The 22,872-nt window shown below is 41.7% G+C and overlaps 1 protein-coding gene and 1 long non-coding RNA gene across 2 annotated transcripts in view; one reads left to right on the top strand and one right to left on the bottom strand.

The window, feature by feature from the left end:
• LOC133484836 (uncharacterized) overlaps positions 1 to 9,048 on the top strand; it is a 35,409-nt gene extending 26,361 nt beyond the window's left edge. The window contains exons 2-3 of the long non-coding RNA XR_009790509.1: positions 8,714 to 8,773; positions 8,933 to 9,048. This is a non-coding gene — a long non-coding RNA (uncharacterized LOC133484836). The remainder of the gene's footprint in view (positions 1 to 8,713; positions 8,774 to 8,932) is intronic.
• pdgfc (platelet derived growth factor c) overlaps positions 1 to 22,463 on the bottom strand; it is a 34,547-nt gene extending 12,084 nt beyond the window's left edge. Inside the window, exons 1-2 of the mRNA XM_061787958.1 lie at positions 22,307 to 22,463; positions 751 to 943 (exon numbers count right to left, since the gene is read on the bottom strand). Of these exons, the coding sequence (XP_061643942.1) occupies positions 751 to 943; positions 22,307 to 22,421 (308 nt within the window). The 5' untranslated portion in view covers positions 22,422 to 22,463. The remainder of the gene's footprint in view (positions 1 to 750; positions 944 to 22,306) is intronic.
• Between the last annotated feature and the right edge of the window lie 409 nt (positions 22,464 to 22,872).

The following is a 22,872-nucleotide window of genomic DNA, read 5'->3' as shown; positions in this document are numbered from 1 at the left end:
AGCATCCTGGGATGCAATCAAATGCTTTTGGGCCTCAATTTGACTGGGTTGACCCCAGGAGAGAAAAAAAAAAACAGGTCGCTGTTATTTGCCCGACGGCCTCCGGCATGCCGATTACTTCAGGCCATGTCCACATGTGCACACTGCTATTAAAAAAACCCAAACCAAAATGAACCTGATCTTATTGACTCTGTAAGGACGTGCATTTTATCCGAGAAAAGACTTCAGTGGAATTCTTTCAAAGTTTGATGAAGTCTCGCGTGATTGAGCGGAATTCTTTCACGATAGCGGCGAGTCTCGTATGGTTCAGCAAAAGCCTTACAAGATTTGAGAAAGCCGCATGATTTAGTGGAAGAATATTTGAGACGGTTTTGCGTGACAAGTTCTTCCAAGATAGGAGGGAGTCTTGCGTGATTTAGCAAAGTCTCACGATTTACCTCACAAGATTTGAGTGATTTCAAAGTATCAAAAGATTTGATGACGTCTCACGTATTTGGTGGAAGTCTTACATGATTTGAGAAAGTCCTATGTGATTGACTATTGCGAGAGTGAACAGCATCCGAATTCGGATGAGATTTCAGTTTTTCAAGATTTCCTGAGGTTGCTCCAGGATGTTTGAAGAAGTCTCTGAAGAATTCTCACTAGATAAGAGGAAGCCTAAAAGTTTGACAAAGTCTACTATTTTATGATTTAACGTAAACTATCACATGTGATCACATCGTGGGGGGGGGGGATGGGAATTGTCCTTACTTGCATATTCCGTCCTCCGGGTCTTCCAGGCCGAACCTGTCATCAAAAGTGAGCTGAATCCTCATGTTGCTCGCCGCCACCAGTCTCCACACCAACACGATGTTCCTGGGATACGTGCGAGGGAAATCCGGGCTATGGATCGTCCCCTCTCCGGCCACCGTGATCACCTTCTCCCGATGGGACTCCTGCACTCCTAAAAGAGAAAGAAAACAAGAAATAAAGGGGTGGCAAGAAACTGTTGCAAACCTCAGTGCGCCGAACGCTGACACGCCAATGAATTTGACATGAGCGGAGAATGAAAACCGACTGCTGCAGCCAAACAGCGACGGTGGACTAAGGGTATGCTAGCATTGACGTGTTTTCAATTTTTGCCATTTCTCGCCATGTACTGTACACTCATTGACGGGCTAGCTGCTCTCAAGTGTCAATCGTGATCGCTGCTGCACTGATCTCCTCAAATTTGACATTTAAAAGGTAGCCATTTATATTGAACTATCATTTCAGTTAATTCCACTAAATAAAGAAAGAAGGAACGTTATTATTTAAAAAAAAAATAAAAATCTGACATGATTTAGCAGCATTCTTGCAACATTTTGCAGAAGTCTAACGTGATTTGAAGGAAGTCTCGCATAATTTCAAAGATGTTTTGCATAATTCAGGAGAAGTCTCGCATGATTTAAGGAAGCTTTGAGTCAATGAATGGGAGTCCTGCATGATTGGAGCAGAATTCCCGCAGGATTCGAGAAAGTCTTCCAAAGGTCTTAGTAGGTTTGATGAAGTCTCGTGATTTTGCGGAATTCTCTCAAGATTTGAGGAAATCTCGCTTGATGTTGAGAAAGTCTTGTGTGATTTGGTAAAATTCTTACAAGATTTGCGAGATTCTCGTGTTTTGATGGGATTCTGACAAGATTTCGATGAAGTCTCGCATGACTGTATATTGAGTGTTGAAAAAGTGATTAAGTGGAAAACTCGTGAGAATTGATCAATTCTTGAGTGATTAAACAGAATCTTTGCAACAATTGAGAAATTAGCAGAAGTCTGGCAAGATTTGATGGGGTCTTGTTTGATGAACAGAATTCTTGTAAGATTTGTCCCACAAGAATTTGCAAAATTCTCACACCATTTCACAGCAGTCTCATGAGATTTGTTCAATTTTCATGTAATTTTGTGGAATTCCCACAAGAATGAAGAAATTCCCGAGATTTTTCAATCCTAAATCAAATTTTGATAGAATTAAATTGTATATTTTTCAGGCGGCACGGTGGGCGATTGGGTTAGCACATCGGCCTCGCAATTCTGAGAACCCAGGTTCAAATCTGGCTTCACCTTTGTGGAGTTTGCATGTTGTCCCCATTCCTGCGTGGGTTTTCCACCGGTACTGCGGTTTCCTCCCACATTCCAAAAACACGTACGGTAGGTTGATAGACAACTCTAAATTATGCAAATGCTTGTTGGTTTAAATGCGCCCTGTGGTGAGCTGGCGACGAGTTCAGGGTGTACACCACCTCTCGCCCGGAGTCACCCGGGATAGGCGCCAGCACGTCCGTGACCGTCGCGAGGATAAGCGGTGTGGAAAATGAATGAATGTATATTTTTCAGGTTAGTGACAGCTATTATTTTTTCTTTGAAATTTGGAAACCTTGACATACACAGACAGGAACAACTAGACAAGCTGTAGCATTTCTTACAGCGCAGCCATCATTCAACCTCACCCATTACAGTACTTCAAATAGTTAAAAAAAAAAAAAAAAAGTATAAAAACCTGAATAGAGAAAAAAGAAAAAAATACTTTGGACTGTCTTTGATGGTTTCATGTGGGCTTGGTAGCGAGCCAGGTGGGACGCCATCAAATCACACTGCGCCAACAAAAACAAAAGGACTTTTGCATGAAAAGGCTCTTTCATAAAGACGCCAAACCAACTTTTGGCACAGCGATACCTCCTGCAGGGTGAACACGCATGCATGGAAGCGCTGCATAATCCTTCATTTCTTGCACTGGATCCAATTAAAGCGCTATCGCAACTATTGAACACGCGCTTGTCCCGGCACGCCGTACTCTGCTGTTTTATCTCCATTCTCGTAGCAAGTGGCGGCGAAAGGGGCTACGTTAATTAACTGTGGCTGGCTCGGAGGGTTGCGCTGACGGGGTTGTCTGGCACTCGCACCGCTCGGCCTCGAGCAGCCGTGTTTTTAATTACCGTCCGCTTTTTCCCACCGCCAGAGGTGATGTTATCGCGTCGGGAGAAAATGGGATTCACCGGATGGACGGTGGTGGAAACCCCCAACAAAACAAAGGCATCAAAGCTGCTTCATGTTGACTGAAACGGGTCTAGATTAGGGTAATATTAAAGGGCAAAACAATACATTTTCTTTAAAGGGGTCATGGAAAGTAGCATTTTTAATTGCTTGTTAACAAATAGTTGGGTCTCGAGGATCGCTCAAGTGTGAAATTAAACAATCAAGTCTATTTCCTTATTTCTGAAAATCTGTCTGTGGGAAAGCTCTTCAGCCCTTCTTCCAAACCAAAGCGATTTGCTCCAGCCACCACATAATCAGTGAGTTAGGCTTGGTGAAGGTCCAGAGCAACTTTCAAGCGACTGCACGAACTGACACATCACACCACACTCCCCATGCGTGCAACACACCTGCTATTATGTCAAAGTCAAAAGGTAAGCAGAGCTGCTTTGTGCAGATTAGCATGAGCTAACGGCGTTGGCGTTCTGACAAGCGACTAATAGTTCGAACTCTGCCACACATAGCGAAAATCCGCCATTGTTTAAAATTGCCTACAGATGCCACAAGATGGCAGCAAAGCGCTAGACTGATCCAAATGAAGCTCTTGAACTCACCTCATCATAGTTCATTGGCACCAAGTTGCCACAAGATGGCGCTGAAGAAATACATAATAAACATAACAATATTTTAACCCGGGGGAAAAATGCATCCTGTCTTTTTAAGTAAGAACCCTACTTATCTCCAAATGCACCCCATCTAAAGTGAAGTAAATGCATCCCTTGAAATAAAAATGGACTTCGCTTCACATTTCCATCAACAAAGGGTCTTTTCACCGAAGCCCTTCATCATGGGCGTGCATCATGTGACTTGCAAATGACCTCACCTCTGGGGTCTTCTCGAGATCAGAGGCACAGCCGTTCCCCCGGGGAATTACCTCAAACATGACTTTTCATTGACCTACTTACACACCCTCCACCCCTCGCGGTGAGGAAAGTGGAGGCGGCTATTAAGGCAGGAAGTGAGTGCGGATGAATAAGCCGGCGTACAGTGCGGCCAGTGTGCTTTGTTCGCACCTTCCATTCACAATGTTGAACATTAACCTTTCCACTGGAGCGCACATACATGTGTGCGAGGAGTTCCTCGAGGAAATGTTGGGATTCCATGATGAATATACCGGTTTGTCCCACTTGAGATCAAATTGGGGTGAATGTGGCCCCTGAACTCAAATGAGTCTCAGATACCTGCTTCCCACCGAGTGAATTTTTAGGTGTCATGTAACCCAGTTTTCCTCATGATTATTTCGAAGTTTGATGCCCACATCTGTTGCCGGTTAGGAGTCCTGCAGGTGCCGTCAATTCCCTGGCCCTGCTTAGCTACAATTTATTGCTTTAAAGCTTTAAGACACTTGCCCATACATGGCTGCAAACACGGTGGGAATCTTCGGAAGCATGAAAAATGAATAATTGGACTTGAGCTGCCCAGTCGTGCGGCGAGTTCATCTGCCACACACGTCGCAGGGAAACTGTTGGAATTTAACCCGGGAGTGGGGAATTAAAAGAATAAAATAAAAAATGTAATTGAGTAAAATGTAAACAACTTAACAACCAATTCTAATTTTAGCCAGCTAGCAAGATTGCGGAAATATACATACTACTACATACTTTTGCAAAAACGCTTGGAAGAATATGATATGGAGCTTTTTGGAAGGTTTGTGTCTCGTTACATCTGGTGTAAATGTAGCACAGCAGTTCAGAAAATGAACTTCATACCAACAGTCAAACATGGTGATGGTGGTGCGACGGTCCTGGGCTGCTTAGTTCCTTCGGGACCTGGACAACTTGCTGTGATTGATGGAACCATGAATTCTGCTCTTTAAGGTAAATGTTCAGCCATCAGTTTGTGACCTCAAGTTGAAGCGCACTTGGGGAATGGCTTAAAAAAACAAAGTGAAAGTTTTGGAGGGGCCTAGTGGAAGTCCAGACCTTAAAAAGGCCGTTCATGCAAGAAAACCCTCCATTTTTGCTGAATTCAAACAATTCTGCAAGGAAGAGTGGGCCAAAATATTTGCAAAGAGATGTGAAAGACTCATTACTAGTTAGAGAAAACGCTTGATTTCACTTGTTGCTGATGAGGATGGCTCAACCAGTTATTAGGTTTAGGAGGCTATTACTTCTTCACCCAGGACCAGGTAATTTGGAATAGTTTCTTCCTTAATAAATGAAATCAGCATTTAAAAACAGCTTTTTAAGTTCACTTGGGTTATATTTGTCTGATATTTACATTTGTTTGATTATCTGAAACATTAAAGTGAGGAAACTATGCAAACATAAGAAATTGAGAAGGGGGCCAATACTTTTTCACTGCAGTTTTGGGCAAATTCCAAGGCCAAATAAACCCAAACAAAGACATATGGGTTTCACTTAGCAACATGAAATTTGGTAGGTATGTCTATCATGAGTAGACCTACAAAAAGTCTCAAAAATCCAAACATACTGGAGGCGGCCATTTTTGAGGTATTTTGGCATTTTGGCGCTCATTTGAAAATTCAGTACCCAAAGCCAGTTTCACTGAGCAACATGGAATTTGGTAGGCATGTCTATCATTTGTCATAGATATAAAAACTAAAAAAAATAAACCTCTCAAAAATACATTATGTAAAATACACAGCAAGATAGTCATTTTGGTTGGAAGTGGGCATTTTAGGCGCATTTTAGTCATTTGCGCTAATTTGAAAATTCAGCCCCAAAAGCCAGTTTTACTGAGCAACATGGAATTTGGTAGGCATGTCTATCATTCGTAGACAAACCAAAAAAGTCTCAAAAATCCCATACCCAAAAAGACACAGCAAGTCTGCCGCTTTGGTTTGAATCAGCCGTTTATGTATAAATGCCGATTTGACACCATGTATTTGAAAATACAGTATACACTCTGAAGGTCTTTTTCCAGCTTTTCTGTAGCGTGAGGTTACATCGTTGGACTTGTTGGAACATATTCATTTTTATTTAAGGCTCTCATGAATCCACGCGCAATAAATCCTTGCATAAGCGCCACAGCTGCACAATGTTAATGGTGACGATAGCGAACACACACACACACACACACGCTAATATGTGCCTTCCCCTTCCCCCACTGGGCTTGGACCAGTCCCCGGGGACGTGAAATTCGCCACTGCAGACCTTGTCCCTCCTTCTGCTGCTCAGGTTGCAAGAGGACCGCACCTCCCCCGAAGAGATTTGTGGGAGGCTCTCATTAGTGCCAACACTTGTTGTGTGGGATACGGCAACAGGAAGATTGAGTGTCAGATGGAATTCCGTGTGTGACTGGATGAAGACATGGAATCACATTCTCACTTTCTCGTCTGAAGTTTTCACTTTTACTTGAATAGCTACGCTCGTAGGCCTTTTCATTCGGTCGGTGCACGTTCATACTTACAGTGCATTTCAAAAGTATTCATACTCCTTGAACTTCACATTTCTCCATAAACGTAAACGTTTTTTAATTGAGATTTTATGCGATCGACCAACACAAAGTACGACATAATTGTAGAGTGGAATGGAAATGATACATAGTTTTCAAACATCCCAGAAAGAAAAGAAAGAAAATCTTGACGCATTGAAAAAAAATTGGGTCAAGAAATAAAATAATCAAGCATTTAAAAAATAAACAAACTGAAACACAAAACAGAAGAAGCAAACAATCAATGAAACTATATTATAAGAATAAAACAATAAAAATGCATAGGAATTAAATCTTGTGAAATAATACAATAAAATAAAACAAACAAAATATTAAAGCCACAAAAAAAAAATCAATAAAAGATAACACAAAATAGAAGAAATTTAAATGAAAAATTAATTTAAAATATTTTCAAATAAAAAAATAAAAGCTAACAAAAATAAACAAACAATAAATGAAAAATAAATGGAAACAAACAACAACATAAAAAATATAAATGAATACAAAATAACTTTTAAATGATATATATATATATATATATATATATATATATATATATATATATATATATATATATATATGGGGTTGGGGGGAGTGAAATCAAGAGAGATGTCTCCCTGACGACGTTGTCCCTTTAGCCGGACGCAGATGAAGCCTGCTTGTCCACAGCTGCCAATCGCGACTCTTTGAACTCACATCTGTGAGCAGTCAGAAAGCGGGAGAAATTTTTAGCCGTCGGATTTGTGGCTTGGCCCGACTGGAAACGTCCGCAACCAGAAGCAGCCATTAGGAGACTGAACAAAGAAGAAAAAAAGAAGTTGTGCTGAGAGGATGCTTGCAGGCCACTTTGCGCAAACGCTGCAAAATGTAGCAACTCCTGCAATGCCTCAAAACAGCGTCGGGCAACCGGAGGTGCAGAACGCATTAAGGCAGGATGTTGCCACAACAAAGCGACACGGCATCCCGTAATCATTAGAATTCGACATCTGGCGATGTATCAAATATTGATTGGATAGCGATAACCGCTCTCAACACAACAGGGCGCGAGGGGTAAGCGTCAAGTGAGGATTAAATTTGATCATCGACTAAAAAGTTTGCATCAGAGGAAATTTTCTTTAATCAACATTTATGATAGTTTACCATTTTAACCGCTTTAATCTTTGGTACATTTGGTATCACAGTGAAGTTGAAACCATGGATAGTTTTGAATTATCCTCGCCTTCTTCTCTGCCTTCTTCTCTGCTCCACTCACCTGGGATAAGATTTTCCTCGCAACGTTTGTTTTGCTGCACTCTTCCTGGATTAAGTCTCCACATATGCAGTAAGAAGATGGAATAGTCCGTTGCACGAGAAGGGAGCGGGAGCACTAGAAATGCTCATGAGAGATAAAAATGGTTTTATGTGTTTCTAAGCGCGTGAATTAAGACAAACAATAACAATCGCTTCAAATTGAAGAAAACTTTATGAATCAATTTTTATGAGACTTTTGGGGGACTCGGGCAATTGCCTGTGTTTGCCTAATGGTAAAACCACCGCTGTAAGTATCATGGAGGGAGCGCTGAAGATTATTACATTTGGATTGAAGGATTATGCTTTTGATCAAATCGGGAAAAAGACAATTGCAACATGCCAGGTTTTTAGCCCCAAGATAAAAGCCACAAATACGACGACGCCTCACTTTAATCGTAAATATCAAACCCTAAAAGACAAGTGAACCACGCTAACTTCACAGTTTAGCTCATCGATAGCTGGTGAGATATGGACTAAGCTTTATGTCGGGTATGCATCTAATTGAGAAGACCTTAAACTAATGGACAATATGGCAACTGCTTTGGGACCATTAAAAAACAACGTGATTAGTACAGCTAACTAACGCAAGTAAAAGTGTTGTGACTTAGCAAGATTGTACGACTCAATTTAGGACTTGCTTAACCCAAGTAATGACTTGACTTGCTTGATTATTTATTTTTTTGCCACCGTCACTTGAGATGTGATTGAAACTTGATAGTTCAGACTTGAGGCTTGGGTCAAGTTTGTCCGTCCATTCCGTCGTGCCAGTTTACACAGAACAGTGGGAAAAATAGGTCAAACTTCAGACGTTTGCAGACGGTTTGAAAGTGGCTTTTTATCGCAGAGTTCACTTTCAGTTGGTCGCAATATTTTTGTCCATCCAGCACATGACATTTCCCATTCTTTCACTGCGTAAAGATGCTGTTCAAAGTCTCTGTGCTCTTGTTATCCTCATCTTCCTCCTCCACTTTCTCTTTTCCAGCTGCTTCTAACGAGGACGTTTGGCGCGAGCCACGCCAGCTAACGAGTCGGCGCTGACGAGGTTTGTCAAAGTCCATCTTTCACTTTTTGCCACTCTCAGCCAAAACACACACACATACACACGTGTTGACAGCAACGTCTTTCAGCTTCTATTCAAATTACTTTTTTTTTTTCAACATGGTTGGATGCGTTCCGTCTTGCTGCTGATGGACTTTGTCAGGAGGAGGACACTCGACGTGTTGCCACTCGTGCTCGCTGTGGCTACTGCCAACATTTATTGCACGTTAGTCGTACAATGCTTAACAGATGTAATAGACCATCAGTCATAAAGAGAGCAGCCAACATCGTAAAACGCTTTAATGCGGCCTCTTTTGATTTAGGACGCTCAGAAAAAGAAGCATATCATAGGTTACCTTGGGCCTGCTAAACTGATTTTACAGTGCCTAATAAGTTCATTAGACCAGGAACACCAAGAAAGCATCCGACATCATGAAGTGCTTTAATGTGGACTGTTTCGATTTCAGTAAGGTCTTAAAAAGAAGCGCACCAAAGACTACATTTGGCCTGGAGAACTAACATTATAGTACTTAACAAATGTAATATAGACTGTCACCAACAAAAAAAGCATCCAGCATCACAAAGTGCTTTAATACGGACTTTTTTAATTGCAGTGAACTCTGAAAAAGAAGAACACCAAAGGGTAGCTTTGGGCCTGGCAAACTACAGTTCAGTTTTTGATAAATGTATCAGATCACCTGTCATAAAGAAACCATCTATCATCGTGAAGTGCTTTAATGCAGACTCTTTCAATTTACTCGGAAAGATCATCATTAAAGCATCTGGGGACATGCAAAAGTTACTTTTACGCCCAGCAACTTACTGGACAATGCTTAAAAAGTGCATTAGACCACCACCCCCAACAGAGCATCCAGCTTCATAGAGTGATTTAATGCAGACTGCTTCGATTTCAGTAAGCACTGAAAAAGAAGCACCCCAAAGTGTTCCGCGGGCCTGGCAAACTATAGTACAGTGCTTGATAAACGTATCAGACCATCTGTCATAAAGAGAGCATCTAACATCATGCAACGGTTTAATGCGGACTCTTTTGATTTCAGTGAGCTTTAAAAAAATAGTAATTGGAGCATATGGCGACCAAGAAAAGGTTACTTTTGGCCCGGCAAGCTGAATAGACAGTGCTTAAAATGTGCATTAGACCACCACCACACAGAGAGCATCCAGCAACATAGAGTGCTTTAATGCGGACTGTTTCAATTCCAATAAGCCCGGAAAAAAAGAACACAGACGGTTACCTTAAGCCTGTCAAACTGAATGTGCAATGCTTAACAAATCCATTAGTCCACTACCACCAAGAGAGCATCCAACAGCCTGAAACGCTTCAATGCGGATTGTTTCAATTTCAGAAATCTGTGGAAAATAGTAATTGTAGCCTATGGCGAGAAGACAACAAATGTATTAGACCACTCGTCATAAAGAAACCCTCCAGCATTATGAAGCGCTTTAATGCACACTCTTTCGAGTTTGGTGAGCCTGCAACGTTTCACGTGTGCTTAAGCGCTCCCTGGTTAAATAGAGGCCCAACGATATAGACTGTGATTAACCTCACTTGTGCACTAAAGGCTTCAGTGGGATTTGAATCTGGAAGCTTTATTTATAAATCGACTGAACGATCTTCTATTTGACTGCTGCGATTCATTTGCATCTGATGTGGATTACATGATTACCTTTATCATAATGAGCCCACTTATTATTATTAGCCTTCTGGTACTTTAGTAGATTACTCCAGGAACCATTGGAAGGTTCAAGGCCTTTAAATATAAGTGTGCTTTGTGAATGTAACATGCTAAGCTTGCTATTGGCACGGCAGTCGTATCATGTTAGCATTTTGGTTAACGAGCTAACGACAGCAAAGCATTTGGTTTTTTGTTCTTGTATAAAAAATACAACAGCATAATTTTATATACACATACATGCATTTATCGGGGTTAGTTTTGAACTTTGCCCGTATTTGACGGATTCAAGTGACTATGCGGACAGCCGCATAGCTTTCACCCGAGTCTGCATTTATCTGGCTATGTAAAGCATGAGTCAGCATGTGCCGGTATGGTTACATATCTCAAAGAGTAAACATGCATAATCGGCTTTCCCCTAGCTAAACTCATTTGCATACATATGAAGGAGTGCTTGGTTTGTGATGTGATGTGTTAGTGGTGATCGATATCTTCCTGGATGGAGATGCGACAAAGATGCGCCGTGCTAGCCTGAAGCTAATTGAGCGTCGCTTCATAAATCCTGCATAATTCATCAATATTATATTGTCTGATTGCAAAGTTTCCTCGTTCACACTTGATGTATACTCTACAGCTGTTCCATTACTTCCAGTCCAAATCCTGTCTGATATCCGGCAATCACGCAGTTGCACCATCAAATCACTTTTGAACGCATGTTGGACGCATGACTGACTTTGTCGAATGTGACACACCTTGATCAGATTTCCTAAGCGTCGTCGACAAACACACTCAAGTGGTATGGCGTGAATAAATCCTTCCAGTGAAAAAATCTCAGTAATTAGTACTGCGGGAAATTGGGGGCGGGGAAACACATCATTTGAAAACGAGACGTGTCAACAAACAACAATGTGGAGTTAACATATTGGTGAAAACAAGACACACAAAAATGGAAGAAAATTAGGGTCGCCTTTACATTTCCATGGTAAGGAGACACATTTTCCGACTGCGCGCCTGCTACAGCATAGCGGAGACTTGGAGTCTAAGGGTACAACAACAACAGCAATCATCAATTGAGGAGAAAAAGGGTCTTCTTTATTGACTTCCCTAAGATAAGGAAGCTAATATTTAAAAAAAAAACAACGTTTTAATGCATCTGCCAATGGGATGCGCTAATACACAAAACAGAGCCGTCTCTCCTGTATTTACTTCTCCTCAGTAACAAGTCATTTTTATCTGAGAGGAGACTGTGGGCCTGCTGCAGAAAATTACAGACAGCGGAGTCAAGCATTTGTCATAACGACAATGGAAAAGAAAGAAGTATTGTAACGACACGATGGAGGAGAACAAGGGTTTCCTGCATTTATTTCTCCACTGAAAGGATGTTTGATTCAAGATGAGACTGTGGGCTCTTTGCAGTCAAGTGCAGACATTGGCGTGCTGTCTGGCTAACCCTCACCAGGAAGTTGCTTGCTAACCTAACAAATCTATAATCAAACAAACAAAAGTAAGGCACTGTATTTTGCGACCCCCTAAAGCTTCCTCCGATCACCTTCCACCAGGTTCTGCCCTTTTCCACTGGCTCTTTCCCACACAGATTTGTCAAACAACCTCTTTAGTACAAAACCATCTGCTACATTTGAGGGGTCTCGCTTTCACACAAAACGGAACTGAGATTTGATGAAAAGCAGGCTGCCGCACATCCGGATGAGACTACACACACACATGCGCACACCAGCTAACAGCTAATGTGGGCTGCAGTTATGGATACCCCCACCCACGGGGTCGGGGCGGTTGGAGGGTTCCCAAGTCGTGAAGCGTATCCATCCCTCAGTGAAAACAACTCGGGGAAAGCCTTACATTCTTTAAATAGCGAGTACGATCGGGTTACCGCCGGATCACGAATCGCCATGTGCCAGAGGACATCATCCACTCAAGGGACAGGTGCATTGTTTCGTTTCTTATTTGCAAAAGCCCCTTTTTAATGCTCTTTGGGAGACTGTGGAGTCTCATGGCTCAGCAACAGTGAAGTGGAAACTGTGGACTCTACGCATAAGTCGTAACAAGAGACTAACAGACAACAACAGAGGAGGAGAACGAAGGTCTTTTATACATCTTCACAGTAAGGAGACAGGAGACTGCGGGCCTGCCGCGGCAAAAGGGAGACTGTGTAGTCTCAAGGTACAGCAACAGGGTAAGTCATCGTTGGTATGAAACAGCACGCGTTAATAAACAGAGAAGAACGAAGGTCTCCTATATTTACATCGCCATGGTGAGGAAACCCATTTTTATCCAAGAGGAGACTGCAGGCCCGCTTCAACAAAGAGGACTGTTGAGTCTAATGGCACAGCAACAAACAACAATGGAGGACAGCAAGTATCTCCTGTATTTACTTCTCCACAGAGAGGAGATACATTTTGATAAGACAGGAGACTGTGGGCCCACTACAGCAAAAAGAAGACTGTGAAGTATAAGGTTACAGCAATAACAACAGAGGAGAATGAGCGTCTCCTGTACTTACTAGCTTTGTCCTAGTCTGGTACTAGCTATGTTGTAGTCTGGTACTAGACAGGATTTTTGCCTGGTACTTGTCTGGGTCTATTCTAGTACTGATCTGGTTGTATCTTGACTTTAACCTGGTCATAGTCTGGTACTAGTCTAAAACGAGTCTGGTACATGTATGGCTTTAGTTTGGTACTAGTCTTGAATTAGTAGGTTTGAGACTAGTTCTAATCTGGTTCCAATCAAGTCTAGCCTGCCACAATCTTGGTCCTAGTCTGGTTTGAGTCTCATTATAATTTGTTAGTAGCCTTGGTCTCGTCTAGTACTAGCCTCAGTTGAGCCTGGCTTAAGTTTGACCTAGTCTAGTATCAGCCTGTTTCCAGTCTGGCACTAGCTTTGGTCTAGCCTGGCTCTAACCAGTTTTAGTCCAGTGCGAGTCTGATCCTAGTCTGGTCTACCCTTGTTCAAGCCTAATAGTAGTCTGGTACTAGTCTGGTACTAGTCTAGCTGTAGCCTAGTACCAGCCAAGTCCTGGCCTGGCACTAACCTAGTTCTAGTCTTTTACTAGTCTCAAACTAGTCTGGCACTAGCCTGGGTCTGGTCTAATCTAGGTCTAGGTTTATTGTAGTCTGTTTTTAGTGTGGTCTTTGTTTGTCTGTCTAATCTGGTCTTAGTCTAGCAGTAGCCTGGTTCAAACCCGGTACTAGTCTGGTACTAGTCTCAAACTAGTCTGGTACTTGCCTGGCTGTAGCCTGGTAGTACTCTCGAACTATCACCGTCCAGCCTGCATGTGGTTCCAGCCTAGCTCTAGTCTGGTTTGAGCCTGGTTATAGTACAGTACTAGTCTGCATCTCGTCTAGTATTTATATCCTAGTCCTTGCCTGGTTGTAGTTTGGCATTAGCCTTGTTCAAGCCTGATACTAGTCTGGTACTGACAATTTCCTTTTCCACTTTTTGCCATCTGATTGACGAAGGAAGTGCTCCCCCACCCCAGAATACAAAATGGTACGCTCCTGACATCTAGCAAGCGAGGCTTGTTGATGACTTACGTATTCTGTATGTTTTGTGTTGTCTTAAACCTAACCCTCTAACATTCAAAACAGACACGGACATTTAAGCTTGAATTCAATAGACAAGTGCTATACTAGTAACTCATTCTTTCTTCAAAGTGAGTTTGTAGTCCAACACATATCCGTTGAGATTTTGATCACATCTGCCCCGAGGTGTCAAATGTATGCAGCTGTTCACGCGTGGCCACGCAAGCTAAAATTAGCCAGCGTTATGGCGGCGCTCCCGTAAGCGTGAAATGCGCCGCGACGCTTTAGTGTAGTGGCACGCATTCAGGAGCTTTGACACGACGGAGCCACGGACTCTTCGCTCAGCTTCACAATTGCTGGATTGTCACCCTCAAGACAGCTCTTTGGTTTTCATACTGGTTAAACGAGTCTAAAGCTAAAGTCTGAGAATGAGCATCGATCCAGAAATTAAAGGAAGTGTTCCGATACTTCTGAAAATAAAACTCAATCACTCGCATCATTTCTGGATTAGCACACAAGTTTCTAAAATAATATATATATAATATAAAAACCAAAAATAAATAAAACAAATTAAACATATATCAATAAATACAATACAAATAAAAGAATAATACAAAACAATACAATACATACATACAGTAAATAATACATAAATCAAACAATATATGAATACAAATGCAATACAAAGGAAGTCAATGAAAATAAAATACATATCGAAAACTACATGAATCCAAATGAAATTACGAATTAAAAATGAATACACTTAAAATAAAACAAATACAAATGAAGAAATGAAGAAATAAGAAATATACAAAATATAATAAATTACACTGATAATTAAATATAAATAAAATACAAGTTATTTTTTCAAATTAAAATTACAAATAAGTAAGTACAAATAAAACGAAAAAGTAATTAGTGCTAATACAATGAAATGAAAAAAGTAAATAAACTACAAATAAAATACATAAATTACAATACATATGAAATAAAAAGCATACGATATATAAATACATAAATATCGTATATGTGAGACATTTGCTTTCCAGCAATATTCAACCTTTACATCAAAAAGAAAAAGCTATATCCTTATAAAATGATATGTCACTATTGATTATTAGGGATTAGATGTGGGTAAAAAGTTTTACCAAAAATGAATACTATATTAATAATATATTTATTTGATGTGTCATGCAAAGACACATTTTTTTACATAAGTGCATCGCTTTCATCAATGTGAAATTGACAACTTGGAATGAAATAGCTTTCCGGTTAAGGTTGAGGTAGAAAGGATTTAGCTTTTGGATTTTCATGTCAAAGAAAAGAACAACATCCAAATGTTATTACAATTGCAACTTGACATCTACACTTTTTCACAGAACCACTTGAGTATTTTTTGTGATGGGAATTGCAAGAATTCAAGGATGTTCCCTTGGCAATCATGCGTTTGAATAGCTGGACTGCAGCTGTCTGTTTAGTCTAGTTTGCGCCTCGGGGCAGCAGAGGACACAACTGCGGGATTCTTCAGGGTTCCCACAGAAGCGACGAGATGCCCGACGGAGAAGCCGGCCAAGGTCAACTGCTGGACGAGGAAGTGCGGACGGAATTCCGGGAGCGAGGTCTCGGTGAAAGCGGTGCTGTGCTCTGGAAACCCGTCAAAAACCGCCCGCTTGATGCAACAAAGGAGGCTTTGTAACGCGAAACTTGACTTGACATGCAGACTTTTAAACAAATATATATATAAATCACACACTCATAAATTCCTCTGAAGCGCCTTATATAAGAGACTAGAACAAGATTAGAACCAGGCTAGACCCAGACTTTGACACATACCGTACATACAAGGGCTGGCCTAGTACCGGGCTAGAACCCCACAAGTTCAAGAAGAGTACCAGACTAGCACCAGAATAGACACAGACCAGTACCAGATGAAAGACAACTTGACAAGAACCTGACTACAACTGGATTGGACCCAGATTAGAGCCTGACAAGTAACAGACTACAAGCAGACCAGTTTGAGACTAGTAGCAGATTACTATCAGGCTAGGACCAGACTTGTAACAGACTACAACTGAGTTAGTACCAGACTAGCAGACTAACAGATGAGAGCCAGACTAGTAACAGATTCACCAGACTAGAACCAGATTAATTTGAGACTAGTGCGGCAATACTACCAGACTCTGACCTTGTTACAGACTGTGACTGGGAGAGTACCTGACTAGAAGCAGACTAGTTTGAGACTCGTAACAGGCTAATACCAGACTAGAAACAGAGCAGTACCAGATGAAAGCCAGAATAGTAACAGACTAGTTCAAGACTAGTAAAAGACTAGAGCCAAACTACCACCATCCTAAAACTAGGCCAGAACTAGATAGTACCAGACTAGTTCAAAACCAGTACCAGATTTGAACTAGACGAGTTGAAACTAGTACCAGGTTAGAATCAGACTACTACCAGACTAGAACCAGACTACTACCAGAATCAAATTGCGATTAGATTAGAACCAGACTAGTTTGAAACTAGTACCAGGCGAGAACCATACCACTACAAAATTACAACCACACTAGTTTGAAGCTAGTACTGGATTGCAACCAGACTAGTCTGGTACTAGTCTGGTTCTCAGACTACTACCAGACTAGTTTGAAACTAGTTTCAGACAAGAACCAGACTATTATCAGATTACCACCAGACTAGTTTGGAACTAGTACCAGACTAGAAAACCAGACTACTACCAGATTATTAACAGACTAGTTTCAAACTAACACCAGACTATAACCAGACTACGACCATATTAGAAACAGACGAGTTTCAAACTAGTACTAGGCTCCGGACAGACTACTACCAGACTAGAACTAAGTAGTAAACTAGTACCAGGCTATAACTAGACTATTATCAGACGAGAAGGAGCTCTTTCATACGTTTGGCAAAAAATGTTCATGATGGGAAATGTCCCTAAAATGATCTAAAAAGACAAGATAATGAATATGATATACAGTATAACCATTTCTACGGCGTGTTTGTTTAACCAGTCATAATGTCTCATCATTTGAGTTTCAACTAGTTTGTTCTTGTCTACTTTTTTTTTTTCAAGCCACCACCATTTCCCACTAATGTGCCCTTAAAAGAATGTCAAAAAGGCTGTAAGTTATGCAAGATGCTTTATAAACTGGCATTAGAGACTGAATTTAGAGGATAAAAGTAGAGCGCGGGAGCAGGTCAGGACGACGAGCAAAAAACAAAGAAGAGGAAATGAGGAAGCCAAACAGCCACCTGGTGATTGACAGCTACAGTATGTGCTCTGACAAGCAGGCCTGACTGATTGCAGGGAGGCTTGAATACACGAGAGACACTAGAGAATAGTGGCCACGCGTCCTTTACCGCCTGAGCTAGTAGCAGTAATAGTAGTAATAGTAGTAGTAGTAGTAAACTGTAAATAGCACCAACTGTCTATGTTCATTTAGGTTTGGGTTTCGCCAGTGAAGACCTCATTTATCATTGAGGTTTAGCCATCTTAACGGTTAGAGAGATGGCTGCAAAAGTTGAAAAATATGAAAAGGTTTTCTCTTCTCAATTCGTTTTTAAATTTTTTTTGGTATTAAATCTTGCATTTTGAACTCATCCATTTTAATTTTCATTGTAATCAAAATTAAATATATAAAAATACATTTTATTTTTTTTAAATATTTACAATATGCAAGGTTTGGGTTTAGCCTGTCTACCCTAAAACATATTCAAATGGTTTCTCTTAAGCAGTTTTACCAGCAAATAAATTGACTCAATCTTAAATTTCAAAATTATTGCCTTCTTTTTTTTTTTTTTTTTAACTTAAAATGACGATATTTTTTACTTAAAATATAATGATAAAAATCAAGAAAAAAAGATTTGGAAATTGCCTATGAAGACTTGATTAAAAGTTGCAAGATGTCTGCCAAAACAAAAATGTAAACATAGTGAAATGGTTTTCTCTTCTCCAACAGTTTGAACAGCTAATAAATTGATTAAATGTTAAATTAAAACAACAACAACATATTTTTACATTTCATTTAAAATTCCTCAATAAAAATGAAAGCAATTCTAAATGTGTTTTAAAAATATACACATTTTAAAATTATGTTTTGGATTAAAATAACTTCAAATGAATATTGAATTATTTCCCAATTATTTTTAAAAATCATTAAAATAGCTCCAAGATTTGGGTTTTGCCTGTGATTACTACATTTATAATAGAGATGTAATCAACATGAAAACCAGAGAGCTGTCTATGGGTGGGAACAAGATCATGACCCAAATGTCAAAAACAACAAAGAGATCATCAGGGGGGAACAAAAGTAGACTTAAACCCGATAGAGCACACGTTTTACCTGTCAAGAGGATACTAAAGGAGGTAGTAAACCCCCGAAAACTAACAAGTGAGAGCATATAAACATCACCAGCCTCTTTCACATAGAGATCCAGCAAAACCGCTGTAACAGAAGCGCCGATATTTATCCACCTTGACTTTTTATCCACAGAACCCAGCGAAGCCGGGATATTGCTGCCATGTCGTTATCTGTAGTGCGATGTTATTGTTCCCAGTCAAGGGCGGCGGAAATGAGGCGGCACAGCAACATCGGTGCCCAGCCTGAAGCGATAAGCAGCACCGAGAAGAAGGCAGGGAACAAAGTGCCACATATTATTTCATGACATCATTTATCCCGCTCATTGTTTTGGCCCGAGTGCCACTTTCCTCACTGACACCCACCCTGCATGCTAGCTATTTATATAAATGCTGTGCTGATTCAGCGCATTCTGCACGCTCAGCAGTCTCGAAGGTAGGCCAGGATCACTATGAATGATAGTCGAGCAGTTTGTCCCAGTGGCGTTGCCGTATCGCTATTCATAAATGTCAATTTTGTGGCCTGTGTTAGGGTTTTAAACAAGAGTTAAGGTTTCAAAGAAGGGGTTCAAGATGCCCGGCGGAGAACACACAAGTACCTGTGTGTGTACCTTTGTGTCTTTACATTGGAGTTTATTACTTCTCTTGATGAAGTGTTTGTACAGGACGTGATGATTTTAGCACATAACCCCACTGAAAGTAGGAGATCCTTTTCCAAGCTACAAAGTTCTCCTTTTACTGGGCCGCATGCGCTAAACTTCTTTTTACACTCCGGAAAGAATTTGTGGCAAATGAAGTAAGGACCAAAGAAAGTACCTACCTACATAAGTAAAACCTACCTACCGAAAAAAGTACCTACCTAGAGTACCTTGATACCAATCTAGCTAATAAAGTGCCTGCCTACCAAATAAAATAATGAAATACAATACTTACCTACCTAAAAAAAATAAAGAACCGACTACCTGCCTAATGAAGTTCTTACCCACCTACCTATATACTCACCAACCTACTGACTCAAATGCACCATTACTACTACCCCTACACGTGCTTATATCCTGTGAGACTTAGCCTAAACCGCGAGTCCTGGAGCGTGCATTTATTGTTCGGCATTTACTCGACCGGTAGCAGACATTCGCTAAGAAAGGTCCTTTTTGGCTCCGATGTCTCAATGGCGCTTTTCCCGGCCACCCAGGACTTGGACGCGCTCCAACATCCAATCGCGGCATTTACATCTGGAAACGCCGGAACCGCCGAGGTGTGGCCCCCTCCCTTTACAAAATGTCACTGAATGCTCCCGAGCAGCCACCCACTTTTTCGCATTTTTTTAAACCACTCTACCATAAGCACGTATTTGTCCCGGTGGTATTCTAATGAATGCACAATATGCCTCTTTATCTTTAACCCCACCCTTCTATATGAGCAACCCCCCCCCCCCCCCCCTGTAAATCTTGTGAGTGACCCCACTAACCCTCCGCCTGTCAGTCTCCCACTTTAATCTAGTAATCTGGAGCGGAACTCCGGCCTCTGTGATCATTGGCAGTTCGGGTTCGGCGCACGCATACTTTCCTCCGTTGGTGCTCAAGGAGGGGTGGATACGAGGCAGTATTTATGGAAGTAATCCACGTCTTTGGCGGGGGTTTGTTACTAATAAGATCAGGGCCAGGGGGGGGCGGCGGTGCTTACGGGTGGGCTTGGGCGCGGAGGAACGTGGCCTTGTACGGGAACGTTAACCGGGAACACTTAACTCCCACTGTGGGATCTGAAGACTCCCTTAATCTGAGATGAACCTACAGATAGAGCAAGTATTTGGGGTTATTGGCGTGTAATACTGGATGTTTTATTTTTACATGCCGTGCATGCAAGGGTACTTCTCAAATTGGGAAAAATCAAAGAGCAATTACATAAGGGATTAAGAGCACCATGGGGAAAATTAACGACCTACCTACCTAAAAGAATTACCCAATTACCTACCTACTTTTCTAAAAGACCTACCTACCTATTGACTGACCTACCAATCATCCACGTGGTGGAAAAGGGTTCGTGTTAAGCGTCAGGGTTGCCATATTTTCTATAAGCAAAAAAAAAAAAAAATCCTCCAATGTTGTAAATTTCAACACTAACTACACTGGCAATCTTTTAAAGTGGACGTTTCCATGACAGTGTGCCTCTGTTCAATCTCAAAGATCAGGATCCAGGCATATTTTTGAACTCATGGCTATCATTAAACCGAGCCATGCAGCTGGACTGATGGGAAATCGCCAAGCTTTAAATCAAATTAAAATGTGATGTTGAAAGCGATCTGTTTTGTGTGTGGCGAGCAAGGAAAGCTATTACATCAGAATGGCAACGAGACTGGAATCAGATCATAGACGAGGTCAGTTTGGGTTACGACTGTGGGTTTGAGCTCTTTTAGCCCTTTTAGCTCCGGTTTTTGAGGCAAAACCAAATAGTGTTTTATTTGAAGGGGAGTTGTGGACGTCCTTTCAAGTCACCTCACTTTTAACGAGCATGAAATCTTGTAGCCACTCCACACCGCGCTCAGACCAACATGCCATGTGCCGTGCTCGTTATCGTAATATAATCATCAGCCACCGAGACGCGGGAAGTTTACCACCAGCAAGCGTACAATTGAACTATTTCTTAAGACTTCAGACTCGCTGCGTGAGTCGAAGGCTCCCAGCGGCAGCATCCCTCCATAGAACGTGCTGCAATATAAGCAACTGATTCAATTGAATACCGTCCCTCCATCAACACCTGCTCAACATAACAGAGCAGCCGCTTCTTCTTCTGGGTGAGTAACACGATGTTTGGACAAGGCGGCGAACAAGATATGGATCGAGTCCAGTCCAACCTCCTAAAAACACCAAGATACGAGTTACAAGATACTGGTTATGTGACCAACTAGCCAACCAACTAATGGACCAGCCAACTGACCAACCGACTGATCAAATGGCCCAACAACAAACCAACCGAATTATAGCCAAAACAACAACAACCAAATGACTGACCAACCAGAAAAAACAAACCAGCCAAGCAAACAACCTGCCAGCCTACCAACCAACCACCTAGCCAACAAACCAATTAATCAACCAACCAAACCACGAACTTGCCAGCCAGTAAACCAACCTGCCAACCAATTAATCTATTGATCAAACCTACCAACCAACATATAAACCAGCCAGGCAAACAGTCGGACAGTCAGTCAGTCAACTATCTAACACCTAACAGCCAGCCAGCAAATCCGCCAACCAACCTGTCAAACCTACCAACCAACACACCAGCCAACAAGCACCCCACTAGTCTAGTCAACAAACCAACAAGCCAGCAACTTGACAACCTGACAACCGATAAACAAACCAAACAACCAGCCAACAAACCACCCTACCAATCTACCTAGCGACCAACCTACCAATCAATCAACCAAGCAACCATCTGACAATTCAAGCTTTGCAGCAGTAACATACCAGATTTCCACCCTGCCTGTTTTTCCACAATCTATTGTATTTTGTAATTGGCCAACTCTGTGCCATTATTACAAATTTGGTTACCGTCACCGCTATTACTACTACTCTACCTACCCTATGAAAACCCAACTGTTCTACTCGGCTGACGCATCAAACACACTATGGACACAAACAGACAGACGGACAGACTTCCTAATCAGAGGCTGCACTTAAGACGCTTTGGTTTTGTAATTGTATGCTTCCAGGAGACCGTGGGGGGGGGGGGGGGTTGACCTGGAATTTTCGGGGTACACTTTAAAAGGTAATTTCCATATCCTGCCTTGTTTGAAGTGAATGAAACGCACCCATTCATTGCAAGCAAACTCGAACAAGATGTGCTTAAAAAAAAAAAAAAAAAAAACTGGCCTTCAGCCCAGAAAGAATGAACATTTGTGTGTGCAGGGAAGAAGAAACAAAGAGACGCAAACTGACCGTTTTGCTCCTTGCTGCCTGGAGGAAGAAACTTGCTGACATGACTTGACTGAGCCTCCGAGCCACTTGGTTGCAGAAGCGACGCGAGAAGGATGAGGAATGATGGAGGGATCATTTGGATGAGTTGCGAGTGGTGGTGCGGCAGCGGCTTCCAGGAGGGGGGGGGGGGGGGGGAGGAGGAGGGGAGGGGGGATACTGGGAGGCTCGGGGATCAGCAGGGGCACCGGTGCTGCTTGGGCGCACGGACGCGCGCTAGAATCCGCATAATCTTCACCATGAAGCCACCCGGAGGAAGGTGAAGAAAAAAAAGTTGGGGAGAAAAAGAATCAAATCCCCCCCCAAAAAAAAAGATTTGTTTCAATAAAAGAAACAATATCATGGGAGTTTTAAATCAAAGAAGAACATTCAAGATAAGGGGGGGGGGGGGGAAGAATAAAATAATCCAGGTATTAAAGTGGCGTTCATGAGTAAAAGTGCGCTTGAAAAAGAGTGAGTGAGTGTGCTGTAGTCCGTAAAAGTGGTTATGAGGCTTTCTCGGTCTGTGAGTGAGCCACTCAACAGGTGCC

This window comes from Phyllopteryx taeniolatus, chromosome 10, assembly GCF_024500385.1.
Source record: "Phyllopteryx taeniolatus isolate TA_2022b chromosome 10, UOR_Ptae_1.2, whole genome shotgun sequence".
In the NCBI taxonomy this organism is placed as follows: domain Eukaryota; kingdom Metazoa; phylum Chordata; class Actinopteri; order Syngnathiformes; family Syngnathidae; genus Phyllopteryx; species Phyllopteryx taeniolatus.
Note: the sequence above shows the minus strand (reverse complement) of the source record. Positions and strands in the feature narration are given on the sequence as shown.